The sequence below is a fragment of the Rhinichthys klamathensis genome, unplaced genomic scaffold, assembly GCF_029890125.1.
Source record: "Rhinichthys klamathensis goyatoka isolate OS25496 unplaced genomic scaffold, OSU_Roscu_1.1 h1tg000006l_1, whole genome shotgun sequence".
Lineage (NCBI taxonomy): Eukaryota > Metazoa > Chordata > Actinopteri > Cypriniformes > Leuciscidae > Rhinichthys > Rhinichthys klamathensis.
Window position 1 is genome coordinate 359,607 of NW_026606559.1, and position 27,979 is coordinate 387,585.

General features: G+C 37.6%; 1 protein-coding gene and 1 long non-coding RNA gene across 3 annotated transcripts in view; both read left to right on the forward strand.

Annotated features, from left to right (window-relative positions):
• Positions 1 to 27,257, forward strand: part of osbpl10b (oxysterol binding protein-like 10b) — a 53,814-nt gene extending 26,557 nt beyond the window's left edge. For both annotated transcript variants that reach the window (XM_056256904.1, XM_056256912.1), the window contains 6 exons: positions 14,030 to 14,176; positions 16,804 to 17,293; positions 22,111 to 22,297; positions 22,922 to 23,104; positions 24,990 to 25,143; positions 27,038 to 27,257. In XM_056256904.1, coding sequence (XP_056112879.1) covers positions 14,030 to 14,176; positions 16,804 to 17,293; positions 22,111 to 22,297; positions 22,922 to 23,104; positions 24,990 to 25,143; positions 27,038 to 27,082 — 1,206 coding nt within the window. In that variant the 3' untranslated portion in view covers positions 27,083 to 27,257. The remainder of the gene's footprint in view (positions 1 to 14,029; positions 14,177 to 16,803; positions 17,294 to 22,110; positions 22,298 to 22,921; positions 23,105 to 24,989; positions 25,144 to 27,037) is intronic.
• On the forward strand, positions 9,371 to 11,274 carry LOC130089546 (uncharacterized). Its single transcript, XR_008807586.1, has 3 exons — positions 9,371 to 10,010; positions 10,993 to 11,035; positions 11,223 to 11,274. It is a non-coding gene; the product is annotated as an uncharacterized LOC130089546 (long non-coding RNA).
• Positions 27,258 to 27,979: the final 722 nt, after the last annotated feature.

Sequence of the window (27,979 nt, forward strand, 5' to 3'; positions counted from 1 at the left end):
AAATGATTCGCGCAAACATGAAAGCATTGACGTTGCTCGTGGGGAATATTCCCTTTGAAAACAAATTTAGCCACTGCGTCTTCGGCGGTTCGGATTAAGGAACATTAAAATGACTGCTGTGTTCGTTATTACACCCAAGAAGAGAACACCACAATCGCTTAGACGCCATTCTGCTCATAGACAGTGCTCCAGCATATCAACAATGACCGCGCCGGTCCGCGCAGACTATGATTGACAGCTCGCTCACGAGCGAGGGCGGGTCTGTGTTGAAACGTTGCTGTCAATCAACAATCGTGGGAGGGGCTTCCGAGCGTGTGACGTCACAAGGTCGAACGGCTTGATTTGAGACAGGGGAAAACATATAAGGAGATTAAAACAAAAACACTGGATGGATTTGTATCATTATATGATGGTTGTGTACAGGCACTGCCAACACACATTTCAGTACAATCAACTTGTAAAAGTGCATGTACCATTATATGACCCCTTTAAGCACTTTTTGGGTAAGTCTAGTATGTGATGTATATAGATATACATGGTCTTTGACCTAAGCATCCTTAGTCTGCACGTTTCTGCACATATGCACTTCTGAGACCATTACATAAAACATTTCCATCACAAAAGTGAATAAGAACTTAAAGGACATAATGCACTATAGAAGCCGTAAACAATATTTCAGACTTTATGTGAGGTAAAAGACCTAAACTTAAGTCATTATTCAATGAAAAACTTCACATCCACCCTATCTCTCAATAGCACATTCGTGAGTTCATATAAGTGGTGAAGTATGATCCACAAATTCATTTTTAATTTGAGTCGACTCATTTGTGATTTGACGACAAGCTTATAATCAATTAAATCATAAAAAAGTCAAAAGTTATAAAAATCATTTTAAGATAAAAAAAAAAAGATCAAATTTAAAAATCAGAAAAAAGATCCACACAAGATTTTATTGTCCAGAGGCCACAAATAAATTGCAAAAGTGCAAGGTGCGCAAACCTTTTTCGGGTTAAGCCCTTCATCAGTGTCATGTGCAGGGTTGGGTACCGAAACTCGGTGCCAATAGGGAACCGGTTCCGACGTAAACGGTAGTAACCAGACCGAATAAGAAAGAAAATTACGGTGCCTGATTTCGGTGCCTAACTTCATTAGGCACACACGCGCACACACACACACACACACACACAAGGTCTCTCGCTCTCTCTCTCTCCACCGTGCGTGTGCTACACAGTTTGGAGCACAGTTTCTTCTGTCTCGCATGCGCGCTCTTTCTCGCAAGGTTTGGCTGCATTTCACGTGTAAAATTACGTGTCAGAACGCCCTCTGGGTGTGCCGATAGTCTGAATCCCATATAGAATCAAGCCAATTCATTGGCTGATGGCGCCGCATCGACGCACTTACGTCGTCATACTATGCTGTCGCGCGCGCGCCATCTGCTCCTCAGATTTCTCTGCCGAAAAAGGAAGCTGGTCGGCAGCGCGAGGAGCTTGGCTGCGTCCCGTTCCCTATTGAGAGATATGTTACACCAACCAGAGATGTTCTCTTTCATAGGTTCACTCAACGCTGCGTAGCTAAGAAGCAGTGGATTTGTATTTGTAGGCTGCTGTATCACGTGCCGTTTGAACTGACGCGCTACAGCGATCTGTCACATTTCAAAGAGCCAAAACGTTATTTATTGTGTGAATCTCGTAAAAATATTGACAGAATCTGACAGCTGTGGATTTGTTCCATATCAAAAGTAACCTTCTCTGTCTTGTCTGTCAGTGTCCTCTTTGTCCACGATTTTTCTGTGTGAAAAGGGTCATTTGCGTGAGTCTCACGGTCAATGCGTGAGAGTTGGCAGCTCTGCCTGCTAGTAATCTCTATTAATCTCCAGTATTATTACATTGTTTGATACAATATTGTTTCATTTGATATTATGTAAATATGAATTTTTATTTTATATTGGTTTTATTATTACCATATGTTACTTGTATTTATATTGTTTAAAGATTTAAGTTAATATTGTGTCCAGTTTGGCCCTGTAAATTAAAGGGTATTATTTTTTGATAAAGTGTGTGCGGTTTCATTTTCTTAAGTACCGATTTAAGAACCGTTTAAGCACCGGAACCGTTTAAAAAATACCGAGTAGGTACTGGAATCGGATAAAACCCAAACGATACCCAACCCTAGTCATGTGTTTCCAAGCATACACCTGCAGTCATTTACAAACTTATTACCGTAATCAATGTAATATACCGGAAGTAAAAATATGAAATATTTTATTCAGTTGTGTACAGGTCATGTGACCATTATCCTAAATTAGAGAACCGTGAACATGCGAATATGTTCTTAGGGGGTATTTCAAGTAAAAATTTGAGGTCAAAAGTGTTTCGCCTGACAAAAAATATTGATATATATTAAATATTAAATGATGCTTTTGCCTCCTTTTTGGCGCTTACAATTTCCCTATTAATTGTAATCAAAAAGAGTGAATAATACAATATTCAGAAGGTCTTCTTTTGTGTTTCACAGATAAATAAATAAAATCATACAGGTTTGAAACGACATGAGGGTGAGGATCTTCACTTTTGGGTGAACTATCCCTTTAATATTTACAACTGTCCTTTCAGATACATTATGTCCAGATATTTTATTTGCATTTAAAACAGTCCAGTTTTGTAATACAGTATGATCAAATTAGTTGACCAGAACTAACTGCTGTATAACATTTATAATGCATTTCCCTTGACCTTTAATTTGATTTTGTGGTTATCCTACCTTCTCATTAAAGTAGACTCATCAGAATGTCCGATTACTTATTCTACATGAGTTTGAGATAATGTAATTATTTTTGATAGACAGGGCCATGAGTCGATGGTGTAGCTACCCTCCCAATGAGAATCGCCTGGCCGGTAGTTCAGCCATACCAGTTTAAAATTCACAGGGATTGCTCAAGGATATAGAGGGAACACAACAAATGATTAGCCAAGCGATTTATTCAGCAGCCGCCCCAGCGATTCTTCTCGTCTGAATGCAAAAACAGCAAGACATGCTGTAAAACTGCGCCCGAGAGGTTATAAATCTTGGCTGCGTTTGGGATTGGAGCGACGGGACTTCTGCTGGCCAAATGCCAACGCGTTCGTCTGAGTCTTTTAATTGACAAATATGTACCTTTGCGTGTTTAAATGCCTGCAGATTGTGTTTGCTCTGATGTAAATGAAACATAACACAATCTCTCGTGGCAGATTGCCTATTGTTTTCTTTATTAGAATGGTTGTACTTCATCGTAATATCCAGTAGAGGAAGGCAGAGTGCAGAAAAGATTGCTGTGATTGAAAATTGCAAGTGAACCGCAGAGGAAAGCAGTCACGACTAGCGGTCACGACTGAATAAAGCTGTCTGGGAAGGAAGTGTATAGCTTTGTGTTATGTACACAGAGCGTTTAACTGGTTCTTTTTTTTTAAGACAACATTTGTATTGGATTTTTGGACTCCTAGGATTGAAATGAGGCTGTCAGCAGTCTCAACTCAGAAAGGAGAGAGGGAGAGAGAGATTTCAGTGTTGTCTGTCTGTTCATGGTCTGATACTCTCTCTTATGTGCTGTCAGAGGAAAATAACGCCAGCAAAACTGCAGGGAACAGAAAAACAAAACCGAGCTGTGAGACATGGCCCATCAAGCATACAGATCCCAGATGTTTGACAGGAGAGGCAGCGGTGCAGATCTTTGTTAAGATTCAAATTGGTGTGTGTATGGGTGTTTAGTGTCTCTTGGGTGAGGTGTTTGTGTGTGTGTGTGAGAAGAAGGCAAACATCTGTCCTCGTCACTGTTGGGGCAGAAAGGTAACACACTCAGGAACACAACAGAGAGGGTTTGAATTTGTGTTCTTGGAAATGGTCAGTTCACCAGACATATTGGGGCTAAGACAGGTGTTCATAAGTAATTTATCGATTTGGTTCATATTTTGATTTCAGTAGTTCTGATTTACAAGAATGCAGACATTCAAGATCCATTAATGACGGTTTTGTAGGTAATCTCCCACAAGCACTAGCTATTATTAACAGTATTTGTTCTTCTTTTTCTTTTTTGTAACCCTTTACAATAAGGTCTCATTTGTTAACATTAGTTAATGCTTCAGCTAATATGAATTATCAATGAGCAATAGGCCTATACAGTATTTTTTACAGCATGTATTAATCTTTGTTTATGTTCATGTTAGTTCACAGTATTCACATGTTAGTTAGTATTATTATATTGTATCAATGTAATGTAAAATAATATTCAATATTTATACATTATTATTGTTATTGTTGTTATTATTATTTGATCCGTGTAAAATAATATTTTAATAACATTTTAAAATGTAAAAGGTAAAATTTAGTTTGTAGTTTGTAGCCCTGGTTTCACAGAGAAAGCTTAAGCCTAGTCCCAGACTGAAATGCATGTTTTTGAGCTATCTTAAGTAACTGAAAGCAACTTGCACTGACTCAAGTGCTTCTGTTTTGTCTCAAGAAGCACAATAATGTTTGCCCAGTAATGTTTTTTTTTTCTAAGGCATGTTTATAAAAGCTACTTAAATGTCCGAAATGAACTAAGGTCTAATCCTGGCTTAATCTGAGCCCTAAACCAGGCCATCAATTATTACTATTATCCTTATTTGTACACTTCAATTTAATGCTACTAGTATATAGATTTTTGGATGAGATTGGAATGTTGAATTCAAATGGTTTGACTTCTGTGTTTGCACTTGTGTGGTTCATGATCATTGTGTTCACCCCTGTGATCTGTTTGTTTCTACAGCTATTTTAATTCAACATGGTAGAGTTGATTAAAGGCCCTATGTCTGAGCAGCGTGGTTTCATCCTGTTCTCAGTGCGTAGGCACTCACGTTAACCGTGTCCCTGAAGACAACGTGCTGCCGCTGATTATTAATTCATGAAGGTGGTGCTGTTTTAAAACACTGCGTTCCCACAACCCCGTGCTGTTTTCTCAAGAGCTCTAACATGATGTCAGGTCACCTGACCAAAGTCAGCTGATTTTTATGATCGGGCCCTAAAAATGAAGGTTTCCACAAACAGTGTCTCCTATTATAAGTGGTTATTTTATAAAGTCTTTCACAGATGTCTCTCAATGCTTTTAAACCCCACTGTATTTCATCGAGTGTATAAGAGAGCTAATTGGATTCTGTATAAAAAGCATCTCTGTATGCTAAGCCGAAGCCTGGAGGCAGAGCTGTAGTTGTGTTGTGTTTGTGAACTCTTTTTTTTTTCTTCTGCTGTATATTAAATGCATAGCATAGTATAATCTGAGATCATACCAATGTGAAGTCTATAGTCCACACTTAATCCTCTGACTAGGGATTTTCTCATTTTCTCTTCCCTGTTTTTTCTTTCCTCTGTTGCTCATCACACACTGAGGCTGTGCTGATTCTAGGATTTCAGGCTTAAGATCATCAATAAAACCTTTTTTGGCTTACTTTTATTATTATTAAAACCAATGAAAATTGATAATGTCAGTCATGATTTGATTGCACTCTCAAGAGTTGAGACATTTTTAGAGAAAATTGAATTTTATGTAAATAGACCTTTTTTCCTTTTTCTGAGATTATATATGGGGGCATCATATAAAAAGGTATTTTTACTATATAGCATACTACTGTTGAATCGCTTATCGTTAAACGGTTTCAAAGATTTCACATAATATTTTTTAAATAAATAGTAGGCAGTATTCAGTGTATACTGTGCAGTATTTGCAGTATATCCCATTGTGAACATAGTCACGCAACGCATACACACACTAGGTTCAGGAGATCCCTGTAGAGTCATGTGCGGATCAGACCATGTCATGGGACCACATGGGGATTAAACACATCATTTGAAATTACACTGAACACATCACACTCTGAAACATACTGTACTAACATCATGGCGAACACTGGGTTTTATTTTATTTTTTTGACACTTGAATTTATACGTTACCATTCAAAAGTTTGAGGTCAGTGAATCTTTTTTTTTATTTTTATTTTTTATAAATTAATTCCTTCATTAGCAAGGATGCATTAAAGTAGTCAAAAATTATAGTAAAGACCTTTCTGTCATGGCAACTCTCTGAGAGATTGGCATGGTAATGGGAATAGATATTGGTAATGGTAATGTATTTGTTCTTTGCGTAATACACTCACCTAAAGATTTTTAGGAACACCACACTAATACTGTGTTTGACCCTCTTTTGCCTTCAGAACCGCCTTAATTCTACGTGGCATTGATTCAACAAGGTGCTGAAAGCATTCTTTAGAAATGTTGGCACATATTGATAGGATAGCATCTTGCAGTTGATGGAGATTTGTGGGATGCACATCCAAGGCACGAAGCTCCCGTTCCACCACATCCCAAAGATGCTCTTTTGGGTTGAGATCTGGTGACTGTGGGGGCCATTTTAGTACAGTGAACTCATTGTCATGTTCAAGAAACCAATTTGAAATGATTCGAGCTTTCTGACATGGTGCATTATCCTGCTGGAAGTAGCCATCATGAGGATGGGTACATGGTGCCATAAAGGATGGACATTGTCAGAAACAATACTCAGGTAGGCCGTGGCATTTAAATGATGCCCAATTGGCACTAAGGGGCCTAAAGTGTGCCAAGAAAACATCCCCCACACCATTACACCACCACCACCAGCCTGCACAGTGGTAACAAGGCATGATGGATCATGTTCTCATTCTGTTTACGCCAAATTCTGACTCTACCATCTGAATGTCTCAACAGAAATCGAGACTCATCAGACCAGGCAACATTTTCCAGTCTTCAACTGTCCAATTTTGGTGAGCTCTTGCAAATTGTAGCCTCTTTTTCCTATTTGTAGTGGAGATGAGTGGTACCCGGTGGGGTCTTCTGCTGTTGTAGCCCCATCCGCCTCAAGGTTGTGCGTGTTGTGGCTTCACAAATGCTTTGCTGCACACCTCGGTTTGTAACGAGTGGTTATTTCAGTCAAAGTTGCTCTTCTATCAGCTTGAATCAGTCGGCCCATTCTCCTCTGACCTCTAGCATCAACAAGGCATTTTCGCCCACAGGACTGCCGCATACTGGATGTTTTTCCCTTTTCATACCATTCTTTGTAAACCCTAGAAATGGTTGTGCGTGAAAATCCCAGTAGTAGATTGTGAAATACTCAGACCGCCCGTCTTGCACCAACAACCATGCCACGCTCAAAATTGCTTAAATCCCCTTTCTTTCCCATTCTGACATTCAGGAGTTCAGGAGATTGTCTTGACCAAATTGAACAGGTGTTCCTAATAATCCTTTAGGTGAGTGTAGATCTGCTAAGCTGCTGCTGCTGCATCGCAAGTACTGAGATTTGCTACTGCCAATTCATTCACAGACATTGCTGTGAGCATGTAAGACATGATGCTGTAGCTGCACATGTAACATGCATGAATTAACCCCTGTAGCAGATCTATACATGTGGAGCTGGGGAAGTTGGAGGGTTTCTGGAAGTGTTCTGAAAGTATTCTGGAAAATTCAGCTTTGCCATCACATAATTATATCGAAATGCTAAAAAAATTAAAGTATTACAGTACATCCCCAATATGTCACATTTTTTTTCTTTTTTTATTGGGGACAGGTTAGTGCAGGTGTGTTGACTAGTATTGACACAGTAACTAAAGGGATGTTTGATGACTGCAGGTAGAACTGGAAGTGACTGAACACACTAATAAGTATACCTGCACTTTGAAAAGTTCGATTTTAATAATTTGTCTTTAGTCAGACTGAAATTGTAGTGAATTTTTCCAACATGTTAAGCTAACTACACTTGTCCTCAGCACTGTGTGCATGCTCTGAGAAACAGAGGTGATGCATATAAAAGTAGTACAATTGGTTGCATCATAATGGGGGCGGGGCAGAGGTGAAATTGGTGTAAATGCACTATGGAAGTGAAATGTATTGGGATTGGCTCTGACAATATGGGGGTCTCAATTTTAATCTTCTTACCAGTCATGATTTCCATCTATTCGCTGCAATGTCTCTATCTCCATCTGAGCAAACAACTCATGAAGTTCAGCTGTATTTTAAACAAGAGACCTGTGGTGAGGCAGCAGAGAGAGAGAGAGAGAGAGAGAGAGAGTGAGAGAGAGAGAGAGAGAGAGAGAGAGAGAGAGAGAGAGAGAGAGAGAGAGAGAGAGAGAGAGAGAGAGAGAGAGAGAGAGAGAGAGAGAGAGAGAGAGAGAGAGAGAGAGAGAGAGAGAGAGAGAGAGAGAGAGAGAGAGAGAGAAGAGAGAGAGAGAGAGATGAGAGAGAGAGAGAGAGAGAGAGAGAGAGAGAGAGTGTGTGTGTGTGTGTAGGTTGGCAAAGTGGGAGGGAGCAGCGCTTCCTTAGCTCAGGGACAGCTGGGCAGCGAGATAAGAGTGTCAGAGTTAGTAAGAGATCGTGAAAGAGAGAGTTTTGTCGAGACCACCACAGTGAAACTATGAGATGAACACCCAAGATCCTATATCTGAACCAGCTCTGAAATGAATGTAAGTTTGAGTTCATTTGAATCCTTAGGGCAGCATGTTTATCCTGTTGGCAAGAGATAGCAATCCCTTTGGATTGCTGGGAGTGAGGAAAGTTGGAAACTTCATTCATTGTTGTAATGTTTTCATATTGGTCCTATTGTTGTGCTAGTTTTTAGCCAATGCAAAAGACTGAAGACTCCTAGAGGAAAATATCCTTGCTCAGAGTCAGAGGTTTCTCTTTAATAGCTCAGGAGACAAAATGGAGTTCTTTAGATATGATTCATGTATGTAATATGTATATAGTAAATGTATATAGGATAAATGTAGGAAACAATTGTCTTAGGAGACCATTGTATAATATGTATAGCAATGCTTAGATCATTTGGGACATTTTGATGAGAAATACTTGAGTTTATATTCAAATCTCTGGCTTTTGATCGCTGACTTTGGTATATGGTACATTAAGATCTCTTCTGAAACTTTAAAGGATTCCTCCGTTTTCTTTCCATACAATCTCGTTGTTTTCTAGAAGGAACAGCAAAGTACTTTTCCTTGCTTTTTCCTTTTATTTCACTGCATCTTTAAAACCTCTGCGAATCTAATTAGCTTTCATTTGATTTGCATAAACAGCTTCTGCATCCAACTTTTGGCTAGTTACTGTAGCTACCAAACAGTCCAACAAAACAAAACCACCCAACTGAACCTCCACCGAGAAAGAAGGACACCAAATTAATTGTTCCAAGTGTCCTTGACATGATCCTTTGCAAATCCTACAAGGACAGTGGGATATATTCAGAGCTGATTGAGCAACATGCCAGCATGGAACATTGTATTTAGTATTGATGATGCATTTGTGTGTATAGATTTGTGGTCACGTTGGTTGTGTGGCCTTGGATGTGACCTCATTCGCATGTGTTTATTTAATCATATCTGTGATGTCGTAGAGGGAAGGAGAAAGTGCTCTGCTCTTGTTCTATGAAATATTCAGTTGCAGCTCGAAATGAGGGCGTTCCATCCTGCACGATGAGCTCCCGTACTTTTTTCCGGGAACACAATATTCCCCTTTTACCATTATTAGAGAATGCAGAAGGAAAGAGAAAAAAAAAAGATGATAAATGGTTTGTAAGAGAATCTAATAAAATCTAGCCATAACGCCACGGGCAATGGTATGTGCCCAGTCGTAAGTGTTACCTCGGGGATTACGGCTAGCCCACAAAACCCTACACTGTTAACTTTCGCTGTAGATTTAGCAGCACAGTACTGTAAAAACCTACAGTACAATACTGCATTTCTATATTACAGTAAAATACCGTAATTTGCATTGCATTCTGGGTAATTTTGTTTGAGCGGGAACATTTTACAGTACATTTTAGTGTTGCTGTAACCTAGCTGTAACCTGGCTGTAACATGCCAGGCAAATATACAGGGTTGCTGTAAACAGAGAGCGCGCGCGCCGCCTGACTGACGTCAGAGCACAACTGCGGCAGTTCACTCACTCAGCGCGGATATCTCACTCTGCGGATATCTGGAAATTTGGTAAGTTAATTTTGAATTTTATAATAAGGTTATAGGATGTTACGCTATAGTGTGTAGCCTACATAGCTTTTAATGTGAAATGACAGTGAAAGTTTAGCCAGCGACGGTTGCAAAAACACTGTTCAGTTTGTTAACGTTATCTGCTCTTTCACCCCGCTGCTTGTCCTGACATTTTCAAATTTAACGTTATAACTCCGTGAATTAACATTACCTTACGGTTTATTTCGACCAAAACAGATTTGGTGATTGTTGGAACGGTGGAAAGACAAAACCGATGGTCTTTTGTGAGTTTTATTTTGTTTCTGTCGAGTTTTAATTAAATGTGTTTTACGATGGTCTGCGAGATAAAATTACTGCATTTGACATGTTAGTCTAACGTTAACTGTTAGGCCTATCTCTGTAGGGAACACCCGAGCCTGTCAGTGGTAAAAACAAGCACTTATAACAGACATAACGATATACATTTTGATCAAACTGCTATATTTGCAGTCCGTTTCCCGAATGACGAACTTGATGATTTTATGATCAATACTGGACCAAATTGAAGTCGTTTAGACACAAAATAAGACGCGTGAAAATAAGGCTTAAAATATTGCACTGTCCTTTGCAACGCAAAATGGGTGATTTATTTGGGCTTAGAGAGATGGGCTTAGAGAGATTGGCTATTGGTACCAGTTTAGCCTTTTACTTCATTTCTATTTAGGCAGGAGACCCAGTTATATTGATTATTATAATAATTAAAAATATAAATAAAGGTGTAAATTGTTGAAAAACTTCAGACTATCAGAGTTAATGATCTATTAGGCAACAAAGATAAGTAAACTGCATGCCAAAAAATCAAGTTAGAATATTTAGAGAGGTCAAGTGAAGCTTATGTTTTATTAACCTAACTTAGATGTATTGTAAGCAGATTTATGAGATATTTCCTTAACAAGAAACACATAACCGTTAACTGAATACTATTTATTTTGATTTCTTACAGCTCTACAGTGTGGGACAATTTGCAGCCTGGGAAGGAGTTTTATGTAAGTATTAGCCATGTTAATACAATGTTTTAAACTTAAAGTTTTAAAATCTAAAGATTACTTTTTTGTGTGTGGCTGTTTTTGTTATTTCTACAGAATTTTCTCTCTTCCACTGTCTGTCTGCTCATCTTTGTTGCTGTGGCTAACAGATTTTGTCATGTGTTTTTGTGTGTCATGTCTTTTTCAGTTTTGGTCATCGGTCCAAGGTTCCAGTACCACCTCAAAATCCCAGCCAAGTTAAAGGGATACTCTACTGGTTTTTCATATTAAACTATGTTATTCCCTTAACTAAGACGAGTTGATACATACCTCTCTCGTCTCAGTGCGTACACTACATCGCTGTCTTGCGGCGAAACTTTGTTAGATCTTATCTCAGCCCTGTTCATTCAATACGTGCCAAGAAGAGAAGCGACCAAACACCTCCACGTTTTGCCTATTTAAATACAGTTACACGAGTAGTGTAACTCGACCTAGGACGGTGACACAAAATAAAACGTTGCGCTTTTCTAAGCGTGTAAAATGGATAACATATTGTATGGCAGAAAACCATAGCAAGTGCTTGGGAGCACTTCGACTCGGCGCAGTAATATCATCTCTCGTGAAAAGTCCGCTCCCGTTGAAATGAGAGGGAGGAGGAGAGGGAGCGGGGGGAGAGGACTTTTCACGAGAGATGATATTACTGCGCAGAGTCGAAGTGCTCCCAAGCACTTGCTATGGTATTCTGCCATACAATATAGTTATCCATTTTACACGCTCAGAAAAGCGCAACGTTTTATTTTGTGTCACCGTCCTAGGTCGAGTCACACTACTCGTGTAACTGTATTTAAATAGGGAAAACGTGGAGGTGTTTGGTCGCTTCTCTTCTGGGCACGTATTGAATGAACAGGGCTGAGATAAGATCTAACAAAGTTTCGCCGCAAGACAGCGATGTAGTGTACGCACTGAGACGAGAGAGGTATGCATCAACTCGTCTTAGTTAAGGGAATAAGATAGTTTAATATGAAAAACCAGTAGAGTATCCCTTTAAGTATGTCCAGCTACAGCTGCAAGTCATGCAGTTTCTCAACCTCTCTCTTAAATGCGTTCACATGGTTTTAATAGTGTAATTGATCAATAAATTTTTTTTTGGACAAGAACATTGTTTGGATTGTCTTTTGATTTGCAGTTATTCTGAAGTTGCATTATAATATTATTGCCTATAGATTTATATACTGTAATAACTACATATTATATAGTTATAATATCATTAGTAATTTGAAAATTACAATGTTTTGCAATAATGTATCAATATATCAATATAGATATTACAGTACAATATCGTATAAATTACAACAGAAGCAGACAAAAATGACAAAATACAGTAAAAATACAGTACAATACTGTTTTGTAGTTTACAGTACTGTTCGTGTGTACTGTAAATTGAATTACAGTACAGTTACTGTAAATCGAAATACAGTACCTTGCTGGCAACCTTGCTGCCAGTACTGTACTGTAAAAATACAAGAAAATTGTTAACAGTGTACTGTTTTACTTTACAGTCTAACCATATCGTAACCCATTTAGATCCCATCTGCTGCCCCTAAATTACTAACATTTGTGTGCCTTGGAAAGGAAAAAAGAGTGATCCACTGAGAGAGCATCATGCGATCTTGCGATCTTCGCTCATCTTTCAACACTATCTACGTAGAGCCCTTAGAGGAAGGGGCTTTTTATGCACTTCCCATGATGCTTTGGGGCAGGCGCTTCTGGACCACTTCTTTACATTATGCATTAGGAACAATGTAAGGTTTTTGCATGAGCGATTGAAGGGGTACCAATTAACATTAGCCAACCAAGACTGCATAAAAATGCACAGTTGCCGTGCAACCAAAGAGCATCTGTCATTTGGAGAGAGAGAAAATACATTTTTGATATAACATTTTGATATAATCATATTTTTTTTTCAACAATTTTACATGTACCTTTACAATTTACCTGTGAGTAAATGTGGTTGTCAATTCCAAAAAAACGTACAGTGTGAACGTATCCTTAGTATCTCATACTTTTGACTACTATGTCATAATTTACCATTATGCCCTGAAATGAGGCTTAAAGGATTAGTTCACTTTTAAAAAAACTTTTGCTGATAATTTACTCACCCCCATGTCATCCAAGATGTCCATGTCTTTCTTTCTTCAGTCGAAAAGAAATTAAGGTTTTTGATGAAAACATTCCAGGATTTTTCTCCATATAATGCACTTTGCTGGGCACCAAACGGTTCAAGGTCCAAAAGACAGTTTCAGTGCAAACTGCAAACTGTTCAAAGGGCTTTAAATGACACCAGACGATGAATAAGGGTCTTATCAAGCGAAACGATCGCTCATTTAAAAAAGAAATAACAAAGTTTAAGTTTTATAAGCTCAAATCCTCGCCTTGCTCTGTTCTGTGTGACTCTCCTGTTCGAACTCGTTCATCAAAATGAACGAATCTTTTTCCGAGTCAATTCGTTCATTTCGTTCGTTAAATGAGCCAAATGACTCGAAAAAAGATTTGTTCATTTTGATGAACGAGTTCGAACAGGAGAGTCACGAACGTGCATCACAGAACAGAGAAAGGCGAGCATTTGACATTATTAAACTTAAACTTTGTTATTTATTTTTTAAATGACCGATCGTTTCGCTTGATAAGACCCTTATTCATCGTCTGGAATCGTTTAAAGCCCTTTGAACAGTTTGCAGTTTGCACTGAAACTGTCTTTTGGACCTTGAACCGTTTGGTGCCCAGCAAAGTGCATTATATGGAGAAAAATCCTGGAATGTTTTCATCAAAAACCTTAATTTCTTTTCGACTGAAGAAAGAAAGACATGGACATCTTGGATGACATGGGGGTGAGTAAATTATCAGCAAACGTTTTTTTTTAAATTGAACTAATCCTTTAACAATTTTATTAAATGGTAAATCACAAGTGATCTTTGTTCAGTAACATTTGTAAATTGTCCTGTGTGTGATTTGCAGAACTCCAGCCCAGAATCGGTGGACTCCAGCGAGGAGATCACAGACACAGAAGATAATGAGGAGGAAGACCTCGGAGTCTTGGATGACCAGAGGAGCATCATCCTTCATCTGCTGTCTCAACTCAAACTGGGCATGGACCTCACACGGGTACACACACACACACACTTGCTGTCCCACCCAAACTGATCATCAAGTTAATGGTGCTGAAAGAATTCGGCCATTCCGTACTTGTATACATCATTCTTCCTTTTCTCATACAAACAGGAACCACTCAAGACTATTTATCTGTTCTCAATCTCAGGGAACAAAGGATGGGTTTTCCAGCTTTTTATGATTTGGAAATTTTGACAAAAACCCACACTGTGTGCCATAAACACAGATATTTGGAATGCTTTGGAATACACAATGAATTTATTTACCAGTAAAATTTATACCAATATACTTATACTGTATATTTTATTATAAATTTGTTTTTGTTTTCTGTACAGATGAAAACGTTATCAAAAGGATTCCCGTTCAACTAGAAACAACTAAAAACGTATGCATGCCAGATAAGTAATTGGCAATGTCACTTTGTAAAGAGAGACCACGCGCCTGCGCACATACGCATTAAAACGCGCATGCCTATAGACTAAATGTGTAATACGCATGTGCCATAGAATGCATGCCATAACCGTTTTCACAGATTCACGTTTTTGAAGTTTACATGGACCTGATAACGGTATCGCTTTCAAAACCCGTTTTCAAAAACGTGCACTTTGAAACCTACTTCAAAATTTGCCACCAAAACGCCATTGTCGTGTCAATGAACGGCCAGAATGCATTAAAAGTTTTCTGTTTTCAGTTGAAAACGCTGTTGTGTAAGCGGCCCCTATGTTAATAACTAATGATTTTTACAACGGAAATGAATCAAGTAAATGTATTGTAGTCTTGCGTGGACATTGTCCAGTCTCGGACACAGATTGAGGTTATGTTCTGTTTTGTGCTCCGAGTTCCTGTGGTCATTTCATGTCTTCCTTAGTTGACCTAGTTTCCTAGTGTGGGTCTATCTTTTACCTTAGTAAATTATTGTGTCCACCTGCCCATTGTTAACTTAGTCGTTTCGTCCTGTGTATATATACACCCCTGTTTAACTCAGTCTCTTGTTGACACTATGTGTGGTTTTCTCTTCTGTATATTTGTATGATCCCCTGAGTATTTTGGTTTATTATTAAAAGACTAATTCTTGGAATTTGATATTGTCCTACGTTTGATTGAACCACGCTGTTACAGTACCATGCTACGTACAAGGAATATTAACATAATCATAGCTCAGGGGAAATTCAGTTTCATAATTATACTTTACGTAATCAGTTAACAGGATACTTTATCTGATTTGATGATCCTATTCGCCCTCGTGATTAGGAATCTAATGGACCGATTCAAGCGTGTCGAGAGGTGTCATGATATTATTATTCTAATTACTGTGCATCAGCCTCAGGAATGTCTCAGTGTTGGTTTTGATATATGTTTCTCTCTCTACTATCTACAGAGGCGTCTCTGTTTAGTCTCTCTGATATTAACATTTCCTTCTGGGCTTGTGTTTATAGTTCAGCAGGATTTGAGCAGTCATTTGGATAGCTGAGATGATGAAGTTCAGTGATGTGTGTGTGTATGTGAATTGTAGGCCTCAGGGGAAAGGGACAGAGCATTAATCCATGGAGTCAGAATCTGTATTACAAAGACAAGCATACAGCTATTATATTATCTTTGAGCACTGAGCACCAGTAATAGGCACGCGCTTACACTGACATCACATCACATTCATTGAATTGTTTAATAATATAAAATAATATTTTAGCAATATTACAAGAATAATATGCTCTTTTGTAATATCGGCGTAGATGTGTGAGTGCCACGGGGTAACCAAAGCCAAGCTGATAAAACAGCACGATTGCAAGTATGATAATGTTTTTATACACAAGTAAAAACAGGAAATTTGTATTGACTAAATTTAGGCACAATATTGCGAGTTGCTTTGTCTGTTTTGGCCCCACCAACAAAAACAGCCCAGAACAATTTCACAGCAGAGCCGTTGTGTGACATAGTGTGGGTGGTTCATTTCTGAAAGAGTCTGCATTTTGAAATGGTTGAGTGAATAATTCAGTGACTTGCTCAACAAGACAGTGGTTGAGTCCAAAATCACATACTCTCTTGAGTAGGTACTTAATTTTGAATAAGTAATTACTTCACGGCCACTGAAAAAGTACGTTCTGTATGAATGTAATCTGGACGTACCACATTCGCCATGTTGTCATTATCATGTGACCTATCAGCGTCAGTTACATCGCTTCACTGCCTATTTTTATAAATCCTCTCCCATGGCCTCATGGGATATTAAAGTGTCCATCGTATGCAGTAGGTCATCTGGGTACTTTTTGCCTACTCTTTTATGAGTACTGTGAATTCGGACTCCTTTTTTACATACTGTTTTTCTTGTTTCATTCCTGAACATTCACTCATAAAAACAGTCACTTATCACCACCTACTGGTGAAATTATGTAAACTACAGAAAGAGTTGCACAAAATCCCCACCAGTGCACAGTGACATTTTGTCTGGAACATACAGTGATACAAATAATATAAACATATTCATTTTGTGATTCATTAAGATACAAAAGGCATTCATGGGTCACATTCAGCAATATCCGTGAAATCTTTGTTTCACTCACATTCAAATACCATCAAAACTGTCTTCAGATAATGTACAGTAGGCCTATATCTTTTGTTCTTAGGTGGTGCTGCCCACGTTTATCCTAGAGAAGCGCTCCCTTTTGGAGATGTATGCCAACTTCATGGCCCACCCGGATGTGTTTTTGGCCATCACGTCTGGAGCGACGCCAGAGGAACGCATGATCCGGTTTGTGGAATACTACCTGACCGCCTTCCACGAGGGTCGCAAAGGTGCTGTGGCCAAGAAGCCTTACAACCCCATTCTGGGAGAGAGCTTCCACTGCACATGGGACGTACCGCGAGATAAGGTTCGGCCCCTCAGGACTACCAGCTCAAGCCCAGCACCTGCGGCTGCTCATTCCGCCCAGACCACCTCCAATGATGGGTTAGGATCTTACCGGCTACGCTTTGTGGCTGAACAGGTGTCCCACCACCCCCCGGTCTCTGGATTTTACTGCGAGTGCAAAGAGCGCCGGACATGCGTCAACACCCATGTTTGGACAAAAAGCAAGTTCATGGGCATGTCCATAGGAGTGTCAATGTTTGGAGAAGGTGAGTTTGAGTCTCTTTTAACTCTTTTCCCGCTATTGACAGAATTTTCCGGCTTTCCTTGTTTTCACTGTTATACGGTGGGGGGCGCTATTACACATCTGAGAGTAACGCTACTGCATCTCCTGATCAAAACACATGCGAAGAAGATACAGAATCAAGCGATATCATATGTAAAATAACGCGATCATCTACACTACACTAAACGGCATATAAATCAAAACGGCCTAATGTTACTGAATGAAATGTCGACCCAGGACGAGGTATAGGACTGTGAAGCTTTGCAGGTGTTGATGGACTCGACCATCTATCCAGACGTAGCCTTTTTTCAGCTTTTTGCTCAAAATGTTGCTTGTGTAACACCCTTTTCTATTTGAATGTGCTTTTTTGGTATGACAAATATTTCACATAAGTATGCACAATATTTTAGTACCATATTGACAGATACCAATACATTTTTTTAATTTATTGGTATCAGTAGATATTGGATATTTAATTGTTTGTAGTCATTTCCCCTAATATTACATTTAGTTAGGGTTAGGATTTTTGTTGTCATCTAATGCTGACTAAAAACAATAATAATCTAGTTGTCTTTAGCAAATCTCAGAATGAATATAATTTTTTCATGCTTCACATTATGTTGCGATCAGTGTTAATTTATCATTTATATATTATTATTATTGTTTTTGTTAATATTTTGAATTAGATTTTATTTTCATATTTTCTGTTTTCTTTTTTTTAAATATTTATATAATATGTCTTGTTTTTATTAAGTTTTTAGTTTCAGTTTCACTGTAGTACTGTTGTTGCATTTTTCTTTTGTTTGTAGTTTAAAAAAAAACTATATTTAGACAAAATAGGATACTTTTAATAGTGGTAATTTACTGATCAACCATAACATGAATATATATATATAATTATTATTTATTTTTTTAAACCTATTTAGACAAAATAGGATAATTTTAATATTGGTAATTTACTGTTGATCAACCATAACATGAAAATAATTATATAGTCTTATAGCTATCGACCAGTATTAACATCTTAATAAATACGCATAAAACAAAATTGTGCAAAACAAAATACATTAATTTATTTAAAAAAATTAAACAGTGTAATTCACAATGAAAGATAAAAGAGACAATGTACTGTGCAAAGTACCAAATCACAGCCAATCAGAATGTGTTAGTTTAATATACAGCTAAGTAGAGCAGGATTTTGGACCAATGAGATTTCACAGTGGGCAGGGCTACATAATGCAATGCGAATTCAGTGAATCCAGTTCAGTCTTTGTTTTCATACTTACCAAAACATTTCTAGAAAGTAAAATGCTAATATAGTTTCTTAGAAGCATTTATTTATTCATAAAGTTGTGTTTTGTTTATGGCGATCATTTGTCTGCTGGGATCATTGAGTTTTGTTCATTACTGTTTGATTAAAGCCTGAGGGTTTGCTCATTCAGGCAGAACTGTGTGTCCAAAGAGCATACTGTTTCCAGATCAGCTGATCTGCCTCAGGGCCTGTGATATTTACTGGTGCTTGTATCACAACTCCATCTGTCTGCAGGAACAACAACAGAAATGTACGGCTGTTTGAAAAACCCTCCCCTTGATGTGTCACTTCACACACTCACTCGATGCTTCGCTCAGGTCCCAAAACTGTAGAGCTGCCAGCAAAGGGAGCATTTTCACATTCTGCCTTCATTTAGTTAATATACCTTGTTTTGGCCAGGTTCTTCATTGAGAATGAAATCCCATTCACGTTGTGACAAATGGCAGATGAAGCCAGATAAATGTCATTTATAAATAAATACACATGTTTTTGAAAAAGTATCTTATGCTCACTATAGTTTATTTGATCAAATATATAGCAATGTTGTAAAATACTATTACAATTTAAACAACTATTTTCTAATTGAATATATTTTATAATGTAATTTATTCCTGTGACGGCAAAGCTGAATTTTCAGCATCATTACTCCAGTCTTTGGTCTCACATGATCCTTCAGAAATCATTCTAATATCCTGATTTGCTGCTCAAGAAACTTTTCTTCTTATTATTAATGTTGAAAACAGTTGTGCTGCTTAATATATTTGTAGAATTGTTTTTCAGTATTCTTTGATGAATAGTACATTCAACAGAACAGCATTTAATTGAACCTAAGCATGTTGTCAATACTCCCGAACTGAGAGTTCAATGAAGTGGAGGATCATGCAGGATGAAGGTAGCTTTTGGTGAGCTTAACCAGTTAAAGGACTCTTCTGTAATTAGGACAACATTAATTACTTATAAGACGCCTTGCACTGATCCCCTCGAGTAATGTACACAGTGTTAATTGGAGCAGCAGGAATTTTAGAGGAATTTAAAAAGGATATTTTACACAAAAATGAAAATTATGTCATTTACTCATTCTTGATTTTTCATCATCTATCAAACACGAAAACAGATATTTTTAAGAATCTTCAGGCTCCTTTCCATATAACGACATTTCGTATTTGTATACGTTTTCTGAAGTCATGTGATGAAGAACAGATCAACCTGTTATTCACTGATAATCTGTCCCTCTGTTAACCCTAGAACTGACACCAGATCATTAAGTCACAGAGCTGTTTGTAAGTGATTCAGTCTGATTCCTCAGTGATTCATTGTCTATTTTGACATTTTCATTGAAAAGAACTGGCTCAAAAAACAATTCATTCTCTGATCACTGAGATACTGTTATAGTTTTTGTTCATATTTTCAAATCCTTTTTTATTTGTATATTTTTCATTTTAGTCATTTTTATTATTATTATTATTAATATGTCTGTATAGTTTTTATGCATTTTTATTTCAGTTTTATTTTTATTTTAGTACATCAAGTTAAACTAATTGAAAATGAGAAATGTTTCCTTGGCATCAAGCTAAATGAAATAAGTTTAATTGTTTTATTTTATTTCCGTTAACTTTTAAATAGTTTTTAGGGTTTTAGTTAACTAGACCCTAAAAACGATTTAAAAGTTAACGGAAATAAAATAAAACAATTAAACTTATTTCATTATGTAAACTTATTGGCATGAAGATTATCTGGTAACACTTTACTTTAAAGTCTCGTTAATGCTGAGCTAACAATATATTTCTTTAAATCATTTATTATCTTAGTTAATGTTAGTTAGTTAGTACAAATGTAATTGTTTATTTTTTGTCCATGCTTTGATTTAAACCCTCTGGTGCTCTTCATCTGGCAGTCAAAAATGAATTGAATTTTAATTCATTTTTTTTTATCTCAATTAAATTAATGTACTTTTAGTTTGATAATGTTTTTTTATTTAATATTTATGCAGTAAATGCATTTATTCACTTTTTGAGCATAAACCTGAAAATGAAAATTTCAACTTAAACTGTCATAAATCTGGAATGTTTTGGTGCACATACTTGTTTTGGTCTATTTTTAAGGATGACAGATTATTGCTGAAGTGAAAACAGTTTTATAAAAGTGAAATTAAAAAAAGTTATAAAATTTCTGTTATTATTATGAAAAATGCCTTTTGACATTGATTAATCAGGACCTTTTCGAATCATATCCATGTTTTTTTTGTTTTTTTGTGTGTGTGTGTGTGTGTGTGTGTGTGTGTGTTCACATAGCAGGTGCCAAAACCTTTACCAAGTTTCGTATCATTCCTATAAAGCAAAAAATTTGAACAAAACGCTAAATTTTTCATTCAAAAATGACCGAAGAGCACCAGAGAGTTAACATGTATTAGTACACGTTGAAATGAACTTTGACTTAGATCAGGGGTTTTCAAAGTCAAAGACAGTGGGCTTCCCTTCTAACACAACAAATACACTATGGCGTCTGAAAGATATTCACTTTCCTTATGCATGGATCCAATATAATTATAATTTCCACAACTGTTTACTTTCACTTTACACATAACTGACTGTTTGCATGAATACTCCCCAAAACGGGCATTTTGAAACCCATTGTCAAATAGCCTTCCAGGTTTGCCTACAAATTGACATCATGACTGAATTAAGGATGCTTGAACACCCTTAACACGGTGAATGTCCCTTCTGCAAATCAGCCATGTCGGCTCAATCAAATGTGGTTTCCTCATGCGTCAGCACAGATGAATTCATCTGTCCTCTACTGGGATCCTCAGAGAAGCTCTGTTCTCAGCATTTTCACAAGGAACTGGGCCGAAACACGCTTGACCCTTCTGGAGCTGGGAGCTGAACTGCACAACCCCCCCCCCCCCAGCTCTCTTGTCTCTGGGAAACAGATGTGCTGTTGTCAGACCTGGATGAAAGCCCACAGAGATTTTGCCACTAGACAGCTGTCCATTATGTAACCAGAATAAAAAATAGGCCAGGCCCGCTTAGAGAGCTGCTGCGAACATGCTCGCACTGATCAGATTTTACCTGAGTTATACAGATAAACACAAGTAATCATTTTAATGAATAACTTCCATCTGTAGTTCGAGATTTCCATTATAATATAGTGTATTTAAATCTAAGTACACTATAAAAAAGTGATATAGAAAGATTCTGTCATCCTGATGACTGGTAAATCAGAACAGGTCAAAACGCATGACACTGGACTATACAGAAGGATTATAGTGGATATGAATTCCTGAAGGAATGCTAATATCATTTGTAACAACTTCTAATACGCTCAGTGGTTTCAAGTTTTGCTTCAGGACTTGCTGTAAACACCTGCGGAGCACTGGGATCAACGTTAATCAGAATTAACTGGTTTGCTTTGTATGGAGCTGAGCTGGAACCATTCTAAGCGCTCTATATGAGTCTGTGAACCGAGTGTGTCCTGTGTTTTTATGTTAGGAGTCCTACATCTCTTGGAGCATGACGAGGAGTACGTGTTCACGCTGCCCTCTGCTTACGCTCGCTCCATCCTCACAGTGCCCTGGGTGGAGCTGGGTGGGAAAGTTTCCATCGGCTGCGCCAAAAGCGGATACTCCGCCACCGTCACATTCCACACCAAACCCTTCTATGGAGGGAAAGTTCACAGGTGAGAGTGAAGAAGCTTGTTTTATTTGAGATCAGGTAAAAACATGCATCATATTTTAATATGTATTTTGCTGATGGTAAGAGTTGGATTATTTACTTATTATATAATAACAGTTATTTTTTGTCATCTTTAAAGGGGCAATAGGAATTTTCATTTATTAATCGGTTGTAGCGAAACTCAAAAAACGAGACCTTCCCCAACTTCCTGAGTTGTCTATAAAAGCCTGAAGGCTGATTTTTATGTGAAGGACTCAGGACGTTTTTGCCGTGATAATAAAAAAGATGTGACATTTACACGCTACATCCCCTCTTCCTTCAGTGGCTCATGAAATGAATGAATGCATGTACAATGTTCAGGATACTAAAAGAGCTATTCTGTAATGTCAATGTGTCATACAAAGAAAAGGGGTTAATTCAAACTATAGTCACAAATAGCCAAATCTATATAGTCTTAAATATACTTTTATAATCAAGCTATCATGGTGAATTGCGCAAACACATCCACCAGCAAGAAGTTGCTGGCTGCAGTTCACTTATTAGCCACTGGTGTTGCTAAAAACAATGGTTTCTGAATTCTACATATAGCCCCTTTAACTTACCGGTACTTTCTCTTTTTCTTCAACAGAGTCACAGGTGAGGTAAAACACAATCCCACCGGTACCATTGTATGCAAGGCTCAGGGGGAGTGGAACGGGACCCTGGAGTTCACTTACAGCAGTGGAGAGACCAAAGTGATTGACACATCCAAACTCCCAGTCATTAAGAAAAAGATCCGCCCACTGGAGAAACAGGCCCAGTATGAATCGAGGTGAGATTTTATCACAAACTTCATTTCAATAGGGATAATGTGGGCATTTACGGGAGAATTGATACTTTTCCAGAATTTAATTTAATTTCAATAATTCTTATTTTATTTTTGCAATTACATTTTGAGCCACTAGTAATGCAGAAATCACAAACGACAATTTCGGTGGTCTTTTTTCTTTTGTTGCAGCCGTAGTCTAGCTGATTTCACACATGCACGAGTCATGTTGAGTCATGTATACAACAAGTGTTTGAGTCTGGGTCGTCCCCCTACTGACCCTACAAATTAAAAATTGTCAAAATGATCTGATTATCTCACTTGCCAAGGTACAAAATGGACTAAATATATTTATATAAACAATTGTGTGCTTTTATTTAGATTTAGCTTGTTCTATTCATTTTGCAGAAGTCTATTAACTTCAAATGGAAGCATAGTGAAACCTTCTAGGGAAGAGAGTTACTCAGGCAATGCAAATATATAGTGAGTGTGAAAGATCAGAACTCAATGATCCAGATAATGCCACGGTGGATGAGCATCTCTCATTTTAGAGCATTTTAGCTAAATCCTGCCCCTCTAGAGCTCTTATACGATACTCGTGACCCTCATGCACTGCTCTGGCCCTGAGTGAGCTGGACGTTTCACTTAATAAACTCTAATGCTGCTTATTGGCTAATTGTAGAGCAGAGATTTAGCCGGACAAGTCAGAGCCCCATCTGAGTAGTCTAATGCTCTCAGCCCGTACCACAGCCGCGTAATGCAATCAAAAGAAGATATAGCGGCTGAGAGGTGCTTCTGAAGTAGTGCTACACTTGCAAAAAGTGTGGATCCATTGATCCTTGAAAGTTTTGGGATAAAATGTAATAAAATATTTGGCTGATTCATCATTTGAGGTTGATTTTCTTATCTTGATCAATATGGCTAGACGCATCACCCTTGACTAAACAGCAACGTTTTGCAGCTTATTCTATAAATATATATATATATACACTGTATATAGATAGATATATGTATATATATATTTATTTATTCAGATATATTTCAAGTATATTTCAAAAATGAACAAAAATGGCGAGTTGATAATATAGATTTTAAAATATATGTACAAAAATATCTTTAAATTTGGCTATTTTTTAAATAATTTAAATCTAAATATACAATATATTGTCCAAAAAAATATTTTAGACAATAAACTGCATTGAATTTTGCCAACGTTTATTTTTGTTCAAGATTAAAAACTGTATTTATTTTTCTTTTGAACTCTTTCCCCGCCAATTTTCTGTCGTTTATGGCGCAACGCTTCCCCGCCATTGACCAAAATTTCCGGCAATCCATGTTTTCACTGTTATACGGTAGGGGGCGCTATTATGCATGTTCTGAAAGAGGACAGAATCTCCGCGTCAAAACACAGGCGTGATAAAAGCATTCCTTATGTAAAATAACGTGATCATCAAATTAAACTGCATATAAATCAAAACTGCCTAATATTACAGAATGAAATGTCAAACCAGGACCGAGGTACAGGACTGTGAAGCTTTGGGGGTTTTGATGAATTCGATCTACTCCATCTATGTGTTGAACGTCATTCTGAATCCGATCCGGATTTTTTTTTACTTACCCACATTCTAGTGTTGATAAAAAATAAAATAGGAAGCTTGAATAAAATGTTTCAATTAGCTTTTTTTTCCTTAAGCCATGCTGTTAACAACATTTAGCATATAATTTAAATACATATTGACCAGAAAAAATGTCATATGGGGCAACCGCAAAAAAGTTTGCAGGTGCAATTTAGGAGCAAATTTATCTGAAGTATATGATTCCACAACAATATACAAGCATGAAAAAAGTATCAGCCTGTGGTATTATCCTGTCTTGTGGCAATGATTGACAGACGGCTGTGGCAGCATGTGACCGCGGCGCTGAAGGCCGGGGACATCGATGTGGCCACTGAACACAAACACCAGCTGGAGGAGAAACAGAGAAGAGAAGGGAAGCAGAGAACAGCCAGCAGCACCACCTGGAAACCCAAGTACTTTATCAAAGAGGTGAGGCTTCCTAATTCTGCATCAAAAACCTGATGTAGACTTGCAGCCTCAAAGCCTTCGTTTGTCCATACAAGTCACATTTGTCATTTTGCTTCGCATGTGCAAAACTACATATTTTCATAATTGACTAGTCAGTACTTTTACTAGTCAGCTAATTGGTCTTAAAGGGATAGTTCACCCAAAAATGAAAATTATCCCATAATTTACTCACCTTCAAGCCATCCTAGGTGTGTATGACTTTCTTCTGTTCAGCCAAACACAATCAGAGTTATATTACAAAATATCCTGGCTCTTCCAAGCTTTATAATAAAAGTGAATAGAGTTTTTGAAGCTCCAAAAAGCGCATCCATCCATCATAAAAGTAATCCATACGGTCCAGTGGGTTAATAAAGGCCTTCTGAAGCAAAGCGATGGGTTTTTGTACTTTATAACTTTATAAACTATAATCACTGGCTTCCGGTAACGGCCATACGTGAGTCTAGTTCCGGTGAAAGAGTGACCTCTGACCTGACACATGGCATATTGACGAACGCAGAAGCGCAGAGGATAGAGCAAAACAAAACACCGGTCACGGATTAGAAGTCTAAAACGGGAATTTTTAAAGACAAATGTGGGAGGAGCTTGCGTTTGTTGCCCAGCTCAATTAGTTTGAACTGTGAGAGGCGTCTACTCTCACATAAGCTGACGCTACTCCTACATCCTATGTCATGCGTCGGGTCAGAGGTCACTCTTCCACCGGAAGTAGGCTCGCGTACGGCCGTTACCACAACCCAGAGATAATATTTAAGTTATAAATATGGATACATTTCTTACAAAAACGTATTGCCTCGCTTCAGAAGGCCTTTATTAACCCCCTGGAGCCACATTGATTACTTTTATGATGGATGGATGCACTTTTTTGGGCTTCAAAATCCTAGTTACCATTCACTCCCATTATAAAGCTTGGAAGAGCCAGGTTATTTTTTAATATAACTCTGATTGTGTTTGGCTGAATGAAGAAAGTCATAGACACCTAGGATGGCTTAAAGAGGGGGGTTAATTATAGGATGATCATTTTTGGTTGAACTAATCCTTTAAGAAAGCCCTTTATAATTAGGCTGGTTTCAGTTCACCAGACCCTGAACGGATTAGTTTCTTAGGAGGTGGTTACATAAGACATGTTCATATGTTCAAAAACAGCAGATGGCAAGATCTCCTCAGGTTTTTTAAAATTGAAGGAAACTTTATAAAACTACAGTACTGTTGAAATTTGGGGGTTTTTTCACATATATTTCATACTTGATGATAATTAAATTCAGTGAACCAATTGATTTTTCTTTTTTACTCTTATTAAAAATTATTCATTATAAACTTGTTCAAAAGTTTTGAAAATGTTTTTTATGCTCACCAAGGCTGCATTTATTTACTCCAGTCTTCAGTGTCACATGATTCTTCAGAAATCATTATCATATGCCGATTTGCTTTAAGAAACAGTTGTGCCTTTTTAAAAGTACAGCATTTATTTGAAATATTCTTTTGTAACAATGTAAAAGTCTTTGTCCCTTTTGATCAATTCAATGTATCCTTGCTGAATCAAGATCGTTTAAAAAAACTTCTTTCAGAAAAGAAAGAAAAAAACTCTCACTGAAGCCACCTTTTAAATGGTAGTGTGTATTGTGACCCATACTTAAATGTCATGGTTTAAAAAGGAGCTCAGAAGCACCCATCTATGTGTTCACAATTCACCCTCAATACAGCATTTTACATTGTCACCATGTTTGGGACGGGGCCAAATATTATTAATTTCCCTTCACGTCCCGCCTCTTTTGATTAGCTCCAGAGTCATGCAGGATATTGGTTCTCATATCAGATCTAGCATGTCTAACATTTGATTCTGTCCTTGAATTGCCCGCAGGGGGAAGGATGGGTGTACCACAATCCTCTATGGAAGACGAAGTGATGAAGAAAAGCCGGAGCCACATGATTCCGGTCCGTCACAGCCCCCCCGCCCCACAGATGGGAGTGGCCATGTAAACGAGGGGCTGGCCAACCAATGGGACTCAAACAGCAGGGAAAAAGATTGATCCTTTTCTCCAACTTGTCGTACGGAGAATGAAAGGTGCCAAAAACAAAAAGACTCTAGAGTGGTTAAAATACCTCAAAAGCCCCTCCGGACGATGGAGATTTGGATGTGGAGGCCTGAATTGTGTGCCCTTGTGCAATATCTTTATATTTGAATATTACTTCTGGTAATCAATACTACAGTAAAGTGAATTTTCACACAGAAGAGATGTAGCATCTGTATCAGAGTATAACACAAATAACCGATAGCTATTATTTTAGAACACCATAGAGCATTCTGGTTATAGTATGTGAGGAGTATGTATTAATGTTCAAGTGACCTCACCACCCTCATGTTCTTATGTATTATTTGAATGACTGAATCTATCTTACCATTCGATGACAGTATTGTGCTTCAGTCGAGTCTCTCACACCTGAAGAAAGAATAAAATTGATATTTGAAGGAATGGATTTTAAAATCATTTGATTTTCCTTTATGATTTAGCAAGGTCAGTGATATGCATGCTTTTCAGCCACTTATCTGAACTATTCATTAAATGCTGATTAAAAGTTAAAAGTTGATTTCTAAAAAGCTGCTCTTTTGAAATTTGACTTTTTGACAATTTAATTTCTTCTCAAAATACACTATTTTGTCAACATGCAAGTGTTTATTAACTTAAATGTGCCAATTAAATTAACATATCAGGATATTTCACGTAAAAGTATATGGATATGGTGAAGACACAGTGTTTCACAGCTATATATCAGCAGTGTTTAGTAACTTGCATAATTATTC